Source organism: Citrus sinensis, chromosome 7, assembly GCF_022201045.2.
Source record: "Citrus sinensis cultivar Valencia sweet orange chromosome 7, DVS_A1.0, whole genome shotgun sequence".
In the NCBI taxonomy this organism is placed as follows: domain Eukaryota; kingdom Viridiplantae; phylum Streptophyta; class Magnoliopsida; order Sapindales; family Rutaceae; genus Citrus; species Citrus sinensis.
Genome location: NC_068562.1, coordinates 26,168,720 through 26,179,993, shown reverse-complemented (window position 1 = coordinate 26,179,993; position 11,274 = coordinate 26,168,720). Strand labels below are relative to the sequence as shown.

Here is an 11,274-nt window from a genome sequence, read left to right as displayed (position 1 = left end):
AAAAATAAGAAACTGTAAATTGTATTAAAGACAAAGAATTGTTACAAGGAGTGGACCGAGTGTCCACTAAGAAAGCCAAATAATGAAAACTTTTCTGTGCTGTATAAAAATAATACCAATCACCCATCTACAATAATAGACCAGCCTAGACCACCTATCTCAAAACATACCAATCGCCCTCTACAATACTAGATCAGCCTAGACCACCTATCTCAAAACATACCAATCGCCCTCTACAATACTAGATCATCCTAGCCACCTATCTCAAAACACTTTCCCAACTTACATGACTGAAGAAAAAGGATGAATCTTGGAACTCCTTAAAAATTGAAGCCCACAGCGAAGCTAGAATACAGACTCTATCCACAATTCTTCAATGTTACTTTTAAACTCAGCTCCAGTATCTGCATGTAAATAGTCAACAAAGCAGATGCAGTCTTTGATGGACCTAAATAGCATCTGATAGTCAATCAAGGCTAGCCTTCAATTCAACGTTGATTTGAGTGCTTCAAGATGATTTTAGGTTCCATTCCACCTGCAATTTTTGGAATTTTCAGTTGCACAAAAGGCTCGAGCCAATACAATGCAATTTGTACAACAATTTTAATTTTAATTTTATTTTACATAACATAAATTTAAACCAAAACCTGCTATAACTTTGATAGAAGCACAAGCTGACCCAAGACATAATGCAACAGATAATACTTCTAAAAATTGAAGAAAAACTTAAAGAATAGAAAATAAATAAATTTCAACCAAAAGAAACAACAAATGCAAAAAAAGAAAAATCCATGAGCACTTGATGTTACGAGTAATATCTAGGTCAAGTTTCCACCATAATACAGAATTCCCTGACTTTCAAATCCTCTAATAGCCTGGATCAGAAGTTTACATACTAATACACTTGAGAGATGGACATACAGGGTCAGCTAGATTACTTATTCTTAACTAATAGAAGAATTACATAATTTGGAATCATACAATTCCGCAGTCTTGATGGTAAAAGGGAATGAACAAAAGTGAAAAAGAAAAAGTACCTCCATATCATCTGCTAGAATTTAAATTTAGTTGTCATCATCCCCAGAATAGCTGTCATCACTATCCTGCTCGTATATCTGATATTCTCCATCACTGATGCCATTATCTTGTATCTTATCAACATCAACATCGGTCGATGAAAAACTACCAAAAAGCTCTTGCAAATATATTCTTGAGTTGCTTTCCAGACCTAGATCTGAAAAATGTATGGGAAATCTGATGCAACCGGGAATGCATGCAGATGCAAACTTAAAAGTAACATATGATGAAAACATCAACAAGGTCCAACGTACTTAAACTAAAATTTTTAGGCTTACAATAGGGTAGGGAATTCAAATATGGTTTTAGTAGCATAAACAAAGTATACTTCCTAAGGAGAGAGCAAGGCTTGACATCTTATCCAATTTATTGGAAGCTCTGACATTAAAAAATATGGGATAATACCAGAAGGAAACAGTAATCTGGGGAAAAGGCAAAAAAGTTTAATTTCTTGCAGGACTCTCATGACTTCAAGCAGAACCTAGAAATATTGTTGAGCTAACAATGAAGAACTAGAGTTTCAAATACTTCAATAATAAGAAGATACACATTCCTAGGACTTACACCCAGAGAAACTGATAACTAATGACTCTTTCAGATGGAATGTTATTGATTAATCCTTTTTCAATGTAAGTTTGTAGGATTTGCCTAAGGGTTTAATCATCTTTGATTACTCCAAAGATACATGCTTTGCAAGAAATGCACTGGCATAATACACTTTAAGGATACATGAATGAGATTGCAAAGAGATTTCATCATCCTCGCCAACCTACAAAAGCAACATAACAAAAAGATATAAAATACAAGACAAACAAAAGCAACATAACAAAAAGGTATAAAATATAAGACAAAGTGTTAAATAATTGATACTAGATTGTGAGGGAAACTAATGCCAAATTTGAGTGAAAAGTTACATTTGATTACCATATCCAGTGTTTCATCGGCATCTGATTCCTCTTCACCGGCATCAACTTCTATTCTATCTTCCTCTTCGTCATCAACCTCTATTCTGTCTTCTTCATCATCAACAGCTTCAGGTTTTTCTCTATTATCACCATCACCTGTAAGCTCCACATGGTGAAGTTGATTAGTTAATTTGACATTTAACTAAGAGTACAATGGGGCACTTACAGAGAAACATCAATTGGAAGAGTACTAGATAATTCCATACTAACTACTCCAGACACATTTCACAGATGTAAGAAGTATCACAGACAATTGGAACCAATTAACAAAGACAGTGAAACAGATCAGAAAAACAACTTAAATGGAACTACAACAAAGTTTGATTCCTAGACCACGTTGAAGATTTGGAAGTCTTCCAGGAACAATTCAAGCATAGACTATTCCTTAGCGAAGGAAGACCAGTGGGCACTTGTTTTCCTAACAATGCATCAGATGATAGAAAGAGGATGAAACCAATAATGACCCTTTCTCTTTTCTCTTACTGATTTACACATAAGGATCTCTCCTTTTCCATATTCGTTGAGCTGAGCAGTACCAAGATGTTGTCTAGCTTGAGAAGCATCTGCTTGGGGAAGGGAGAGAGGACAACAATCTTTTGGGTAGTTTGATTAGACAAGGAATAGGAAAATCATTGATAATAAGATTGAAGATGATGCTTTTCTGTAGGAAAAAGTTTAATTTTGGAATCTTTTTGGGATTTGGTAGCTTCTGAACTCCTTTCCATCCTTAAAAAAGGGGAATAAGTTAGATTATGTTTTGAATTTTTGGTTATTTGTAAGCGCTGAAAATTGGGGAAGCACCTTTTGGGGATCTTTTATGTTGCTTTACGGATCTTGGGCATCCTTTAGAATGTCCTGATTTGGTTAATAATTCTAAGGCTTTCATTATGGAAGCATTTATACTGCCTGTAAATGGCTTGTTTACCTTTTAGTGAATTTTTGAAATCTTTAAAACTGTCTAAGAAAAAGAAACAGCTATAAAGACAAACACCCCCACACAGAATTCAGTACAACATAGATACGGAGAGACATATAATCAAGCCAAATGAAAAATTGCTAATTTAATAAAGGCAAGGAAGAAGCTTATGCATGCATAATCAAATATTTTCTGCGCAAAAAAATTTAAACAATCTGTAAGTAACCTATATTTTATTTATTAATTTGTTTAGTTTTTGAAAGATATTTTTAGGATAATTTGAATAACAAGGATCAGAAAACTTTCACAATACTTGTAACCATTTGACAATAATATGAAGAGTACAGTAGCACAGCAAATAAATGTACTTCTGGAAATGTGAAAATAATTGAAAGTAATAGAAAATTCAAACCTTTATTGATTTGTAGGTTTTCCTCTTGATCAGGTTTTAAGGTATCTTTATAAATGCAGATCCTCTTTAACTTTTCAAAGCTTTCACTAGCATTTTTTAGTAACTTCTGAGCACCAGTTCCAGGGAACACCGACAGAAACCTCACCTCCACTCGTCTTCTTATTGCAGCAAGCACGTGACTTGAGAACCATCCAGTTTGCAGCTGCAAAATTAATACCATTTTAAAAAGGATCTTTAACCATGATAATATTCAGATTCAAAATACTCATTTTACACAGAATTAGCTGCAAACCATTCTGTTCTACAAAATTACTACAAGGCACCAAATAAATTTCAAACATTTTGTTATCTTCAAATTGTTCTTAATTGGAAATAAAGCCAAAAATGTTCATAACCATTTGATCAGAAGCATCATTGCTAATTACAGGCTATTGGATGTTTATATTAACAATTCAGGCAGCACTTTTAGGTGGATACGAAAGAAACTACTGCCCTTTCTTCTGTCCTAATGACCAGCTACTCTAAATCTAGTAATCATAATATTTTTTTTTTTTAATGTCCACACTACACAGTTCACCTCAATCAAGCTTATACTTTGTTTTTCATCTGAGATAAAAGGCCCTAACATTTTGTTTGCCCAGGAAAATGTCCATATTCCATAATCTTTTGGCCCAGATCAAGTCTTCTGAATCATTTTACCAATCACTTGTCTCCAACAAAGTTACACACAGAGAGGGATGGTGAAGAAAGAAACACATGGATTTTATTTTCCTACACCTTTAAATTACCAAATTCTAGATACCAGACAGCAGAAGTTGCTTGAAACTATAAAATCAACACTCCATACAATCATGAAGGATACTTAGGTCTGGATATTGCAACCTGACAAACTGAAAGTCTTGATATAAAAAGAATGATTGTTTTCTCTCTCAGAAACATATTGTCAGCTTTTTGGGGTAAGGGAGTGGAAGGAAAATCAATATTTTCTCTACAGCATCTTCATCATTGTTAAAAGAGATGCAATTTGAGCTGAGGCGCCATTTTCCACAGTGTAAGAGAGGGCGAGGGCAGCTAATAATACTAGGATATACCCATTGTTCCACAGTTGTCCACATAACAATCCAATGAAATCTTATAAAGTATGCAAATGCACAGTTGTTTTCAATTTACAAATCAAGGTGGTGGTTATAATAAATGAAATGTATGAATGGTAGCAATACAATATATGTGTAAAGGATGCACTTATGTTGCACCAATTACAATGTTGCCTCTCCTATCTTATCTCAAACTCTGGTACTGACATGTTGCCTCCAACAAAAAATAAGATGAAACTTCTAGTGGTTCTTTTTTTTCAAAAAAATCTGGTTTTACAAATCCAGGTTTTGACACCTTTTTTTTTTCTTTTCTTTATACAATATATGTGTATGTGCGTGTGTGTATAGAGAGAGAGAGAGAAAGAGAGAATAAACTAATAACAGAGGATAAAAATAGTCAATGGTCAGTTCACTAACAGCTGAGGAACAAAAAGTAATAATGAACAGCTAAATGACAAATCCAGTCTTCAACATCTAAATCAGAGAAGAAAGTGGATAACAAGAAATACATAGCTAACTACGAACAATAGACAGCATCCAGAGAGCAAAGAAGCAACTAAAAAGTAAAATGTTTTTGGAAGGAAAAAGGAATCACAGAAGAATGATGGAAAATAAGTAATGACAGAAAACACAAATGCATATATGCAAAGTGGAGCAATAATAAAAACTTACAGAGCAAGTTGTTCGCTTTACAGGCTTTCTTATCTCTTGCTGAATATAGTCATCAACAAGTTCAAATAGCTGCAGTGATGTACTGCATTTGGTAGGAAACACTTGGAATGCACATAAATCTTTCCATCTATACTTCAATCTGCATGGGATAAAAATAAATAAAATAAAATCTGGAACGTGACACAAGTAATACTAGTATCATTCAAAACCCAACAACCTCATTTGAAACCACGCAATTGAGCACTGTATTCATTACTCCTCGACACAACAAAATAATAAAATAACTTAGATCACACACTCTCTCTCTCTAAAGGATGAATTTTAGGAAATAGAAAGCAGAACCCGAGCTTGTTAAAGCCTTCCAACTGAAACAGCAATCTAAAATTATTCCTCAGTGTTAGCCACCTGAAATTTTCTGGTCCCAGTTGCTTCTAGATCCTTCAATCAAGAAAATCATCCACTCCAACACATAGAATGGTCCTTAATGTTAAAATAAAACGAGCGCACCTTTAAGTCACTCATGTTTCAACTCATATTTTGGAGTGTTTAACTCCCAAATCCAATCACAATCTGCTGCAAAAGTTTGACCAATGTTCACATGCATACAAAATAGGCATGATATTAATGAGGAATACCTGATATAGATTGTATAAAAAGAGATATTTCTCAAGAGTCCAAATTTCTAAGGTCTACGATAATGCTCAAATGTCTGAATATGCAAGGCGTAATGTTTTGAATAAGGGGTCAGAAGAAATAGAAGACTGAGGTAACTTGAAATAATTACACTAATCTAGAGTATATATGCAGCTTTACAGGCTTGACTTTAGTTTTCTCTAGGTCAAATTAGAAACAAAACAATCAACTTCTAACCGTAGACTAAATTACTCCACTGATCAGGCAACAGAACCCTTAATTGGCTTTGTGGTGTCCTGATCAACAATGCAGTAAGCAGCTAGCTTACTCTCATCAATTAAATCCAAACAAACATCATGAATTTTACAGCCATCATTCCTTTATGTTTTTACTCATACCCAAAAGTCCCTTGACCTTCCTTTGGCTAATCAACGTATGAAACTTAAACTTTTTTATCAGAAAGTACAAGAAGATCCATGGAAATTTAATATTTTAAATTATAATAAACCCATCCAGTGAACATGCTACTAGCAGGAATGTGCTTTCCCAAGCACCGGCTAGCCTGTTGGTTAACTTTCAATTGGTTCTATAGGAAAAAAGATAAGGTTTGAGCTAATTCCTGTCATGTAGCTCGGTATCACCTTCAAAGGACAAGAACAAATAGCTTTACATCTTAATGCACAACGTTAAGTGAAAAACTTAACTGTTCATTGCTAGTACTCTGATTGTACTACATCAAACAACTACCAAGTTTTAAGTTTTTTAAAGAGAAAGGAGAAAAAGGAAAAACTTCAGACAGAACTTACTCAGTATCTGCGTTAGAATCACAATAACTTCGTAGTGGTGGCTTTACTCGAAAATCAGTTCTCTGATATCTGCTAAAGCAAAGTACATTTTAGATAGTCAACAGAGAGGTAAAAAATGAACTGGGGAAAAAGAAAATACGTCAGCTAAACAGAAATACTAAACTTCATAAGAGGAATTCATCTCTGCAATTTTCTTTCTTACCATAGCACCCATATGTCAACTTTTATTATGACAATAGGAAAAACAGTTTACAGATAAAAGGAGAGAGCAAGGTCTACAAGGACTGTCCCACCCGAGACTTTTCCCTAGAATGGATCAAACCTTGGTGTGCAATCAAATTTCAGTGATATCATCGTTAAAACACTAGAAGAAATGCAAAATAGTGTACATGTAATCAGAACTTTGAACGGACAAAGGGAAGAAGGGGAAGGACTGTTTACATCAGCAATCGGGATTTTCAGCCTGGATTTTGTGAAGGTCCAAAACATTTCAAGCGAAAAGCAATAACGAAAATCTCCAAAATTCAATATCATCATGAACTAATCCCTCATATGCTTCTAAAACACGTTAAAACCATGTAGCGAGGATACTCTAATTCAGATCTAACAGCACTACCCTATTGCTTCAAGCTCAACATGGAAACAAAAGGGCATCCTCCATTCAATTATTCTCAGCTAATTTTTACTCATTTCTTTGGCTGGGACACCCAATTTCATTGCAATAGGCAAGCAGATTAATGAACTAAACAGGAAAAGAAATCTAAGAGAATGTTTAAGTGGGAATCTTACATGCGGGATTCTGGATCTTTGCGAGGGTCATAGCCTTTTCTGATCCAGAACCTGAGAAATGGTCCACTTGAGAAGTAGTATGCAATTCCAAGCAGAAGCCTGTAAAAGCAGACAAATGTAGAATACTAAATTTAACAAAGAGCCATAGTAATGCTAAAATAATTTACTATGAGGTTGAGGTTCCAGGTAGAAAACCTTTTGAGCATTATACTGTTAAATTTTAGACCTTCATCAAGCATGCGATCATTGATAGAACTTTTAGGCCATATAGGCTGCTCATCAAAGAGTTTAGATACAGCCATCTGCCACTTCCACTGCTCTGAATCCCTGGATATGAATTCCTCCCACTGTACCTTTTCAGGTATCTGTAAGACTGCTAAGTATAACCAAAAAGTTTTTTTTTTTTTTTTTTTGGGGGGGGGGGGGGGGGTGTTGTGTGCTTGGGGAGAGTGGCGGAAGGTGCAGAATTATGATGAATTATTCTAAGTATATGCCATGAAAGATGATGAAAACAAGAAATCACATAAATGAAGCAAGAATAGATTAAAGGAGATGCCCCCCCCCCCCCCTTTTGGGGAGGCGCTGAAGAACACAAATAAAACAAAAGGATATCTTTGATGTTAAAGTCAATTGCAAGACCCGACTCTATATCCTTCTGCATAGAAAACAACAAAAGTCTTGTCAATTAAAGCATTACTAACCATCGCCATATGATATGAGATTATGTGCTTGATAGCGGACAGAACATTGCTTTAAATAATATAGTTGACATCTGAAATGAGACATGTAAAGATTACTAAGTCAGATCATTCTCTTTGGAAGCACAATAAATTGCAGCCGAAAAACTTCCCAGAAAATGATGATGCATGGAATTCTGTTTCTTTCCTATTGTATGTACAATTAAGGAGATAAAGATAGATTCAGCCTCCTCCAAAGTGTATAATCAGTTTCAAATTTTTCATGTGTCAAACTCCAAAATAAGAAATTCACTTTGAAGCTCCATCAAATTTTTAAGGGGTTAATCAGTAGAAATTGATTTCATTTAATTAACTGTTAAGCTACATTTTTAATCACGAAATAAGTTTGACTCCAATTTTTTATCCATAAAGTTCACTTATTAAAACTAACAAAAGATTAACACAAGAATGTTTATTAAGAAGTATTGTTTATAAATGCATTAGCATTTCATATTTTAGATATGGGCTTCACAAGCAAAACGGTGAACAGGTAAGAGGGCCCTATCATGACTTAACCATTCTATTGCTCAATATCAACCAATTCCAACTTTATGACTCCTACAGCTTTAAGCTAATATAAAAGAACAATATTAATTGTATTTATTATTATTAATACTATTTTCTCAGAAACAAAAAGAAGTATATTAATTGTATAATATTGGGTATCAAATCTAAAGCACTGCTAAAACTACTGCGTCCAGATTAAATATAAGAAATCAAACCCATAAGAAGAAATGTGTGGAGCAAGTTGCGGAAGATAAACATCTACCATAGCAAAGACTTGGTGGAACTTATTAGGCTATCAAATATGACTAAATATGGAAATGTATTATCCCATATACATACACATATAAACATTAGGCAATAAAAAATCAATAAAATAAAAGTAAAAACGTTTTGGCGGCAACTTAACAGTCTAAAAAGTAAACAAAATAGAATAAAAGGAGAACAGAAGTATTAACTTTTTCATCAATACCTCTGAAATGTTTTGCTCAACTCTTGCTTCTTTCTTCAATGAGCTTGGAATGACTGATGGTCTTAACCTGAAAAAGATTAAATAGTCAGTCAGGAAAAATAACGCGCGACTAAAAGTTCTTCAATAATCTAGCAACAGATAGCTGTAGATTATATATATATCAAGATAAAGGAAGTGGATTTTGTTACATAAAAATTATGAAATTGGTCAATGTAGTGCATTTAATTCAATGAGATATGTAATATAAACTCTCCACGGAAAAATCTTATTAGGAATCAATTAAACAAGGTTCAAGTATATCCAAATAAGAGAAAAGTGTGCCTTACACTAAATTTTCTGGAACATCTTTAGGTGCAAAAAGTGGGGGCAATATCATCATTACATCGTCCTCATCTAGATCTATGAGACCACCCTTCTCTGAAAGTTGAGAATAAATCATTTTGATAGGGAAAACGAACCAAACATGATATTTTACATGTCACTTCTCAAGGAGTAGAGAAAATAAAAATATAAAGGCTTCACCAAACTGTGGCTCCTCTACTTCTGTCCAGTTTCTCTTTTTCCTCCGAGCAACATCAGCATGAACAGCGACAACATGTTGGTAGTCAGCCATTCCTTGACAAATTTTAGAAACAAGGAAAGATCAACTTATTAGTAATGAAGATAAATGAAAATGTCAATGAGCATATAACAATAGCAAACTATTGAATTCTGACCATCAAAGTGATAAGCCTCAGAGACCCGAGCAACAATATCAGCAAAAAGATTTACTTGGTCTTCTGATTTCTGCTTTTCAGCTTCTTTTCTAGAGACAACTGAGTCACTTTCAAGCTGATGTATCTCTGGAACATTTCCAACATCAGCTGCATCATGCAATGGATGCTTGAATGTCTGGTTGGAAAGTTTAGGGCTTTGGCCATCACAAGGCTGTGACGTCTTCTTTTTAGACATTTTTAATAGCAAGTTGTTACAGGGACGAACTTCTCCAAATGCAGGGTGTGAGTATGGGTCTTCAGGTCGGAAACGAAGCTCCAACTTGTTAGACTTTGAACTACGAGCCTAAACAGGACACGATTAATCATAAATTAGCAGCAGTTTGACATGAGAATGAAATAAGAATTTACTCGGAAGCACAGAATTACAGCCCCAAAATCATATCTCGGAAAGAATTGAGATGGCAAAAATAGATGTTAAATTATAGGAGGAAAAAAAAAAAAACGGCACAGGCTTATATTCATACATTGAAAATTTCAATCTAAACGAACACAAACTAATTTTCATACATATAGTAAAACAAACATATATAAATCGCCAGCCATACAAGCGACTTTATCTATCTTACCATATATTCAAGAATTTATGTTCCAGTGATTCTTTACACATCCTTGACTCCTAAAAGCACATTTCGATGAGCACATATATCCTCACATGCCCTGTTATGCCCTAATCCTTGGGATCCCATCCATTATACACACATAAACATGCGCAAATACTAACCATGGAATAAATAACATTTACAAACAAAATTATTTCTTCTGCAGCAGATGACAGCTATTTATGCAACTTAAAACCCAACAGCTAATAAGAAAAGAAACAATTATCACTTTACTCAACATCTACGGACCCCATATCATTACAAGAGCAAGAGCAATACTGACACATAAAATAAGCTTGTACTACATTAATTACAACAAATATTGGGAAAATTTCATAAGTGTAGTTTGTTTGGACCTTGAGAATTGCTTCACTTCCGCCAAGAGTCTGAATTGCACGAGATGTTGATGAAGAATAACCTGGATAGTGAACCGCAAAAACCTCATTGCTCGGTAAATTTCCAGAGACTTTACCGTCTTTAATAACTCCCATTTATTCTTGCACCTACAAATTCACCAAAGTTTTTGAAAATTGAGAAAAAAAATTAATTTTTTTGGGAAGAAAAAGTTACTGAATTGAAGGCTAATATTACTCAAAATTACCTTTTTAAGGGTTTCGGGGTCGCCGGCAGTGGGTTCTTCTGATTTCCGGTGGTGTTGCAAAGATATAGGGTTAACTCAACTCATTAACTCTGGCCGGCGGCGGCCTTTCTTCTGGCCGGAGCTTTTACAAGTTATTGGGAGTTTTTGTTCCGCATATGCTGCAAAACTCATTCTTTGTGAAAAGTACGCTTTCTTGACAGATTCTTGAAGAAGTATACCCA

General features: G+C 34.5%; 1 protein-coding gene across 3 annotated transcripts; it reads right to left on the bottom strand.

Annotated features, from left to right (window-relative positions):
- LOC102610199 (uncharacterized) lies at positions 1–11,274 on the bottom strand. Of its 3 annotated transcripts, none has more exons than XM_052444787.1 (16): positions 11,054–11,274; positions 10,809–10,955; positions 9,794–10,136; positions 9,600–9,692; positions 9,404–9,494; positions 9,078–9,144; positions 7,977–8,019; positions 7,560–7,731; positions 7,365–7,463; positions 6,576–6,647; positions 5,137–5,275; positions 3,371–3,572; positions 2,002–2,138; positions 1,807–1,846; positions 1,038–1,228; positions 1–535 (listed from the first exon to the last, which is right to left on the bottom strand). In XM_052444787.1, exons 2-15 carry the CDS (start codon positions 10,941–10,943, stop codon positions 1,065–1,067), a joined length of 1,797 nt encoding a protein of 598 aa, XP_052300747.1. In that variant the 5' UTR covers positions 10,944–10,955; positions 11,054–11,274; the 3' UTR covers positions 1–535; positions 1,038–1,064. The 3 variants fall into 3 exon arrangements, with proteins under 3 accessions (XP_052300747.1, XP_052300745.1, XP_052300746.1); XM_052444785.1 differs by having other exon boundaries at positions 1,038–1,234; positions 11,054–11,270; XM_052444786.1 differs by having other exon boundaries at positions 1,038–1,234; positions 6,576–6,644; positions 11,054–11,269.

What these genes read in the sequence shown, in the direction of transcription:
- LOC102610199 (XM_052444785.1), bottom strand. Translation starts at nt 10,943, where the DNA reads ATGGGAGTTATTAAAGACGGTAAAGTCTCTGGAAATTTACCGAGCAAT. An exon ending in AGTAGAGGAGCCACAGTTTG is followed by an intron (nt 9,495 to 9,599) that starts GTGAAGCCTTTA and finishes CTCAACTTTCAG; the next exon opens with AGAAGGGTGGTCTCATAGAT. An exon ending in CCGATGAAACACTGGATATG is followed by an intron (nt 1,847 to 2,001) that starts GTAATCAAATGT and finishes TTGCTTTTGTAG; the next exon opens with GTTGGCGAGGATGATGAAAT.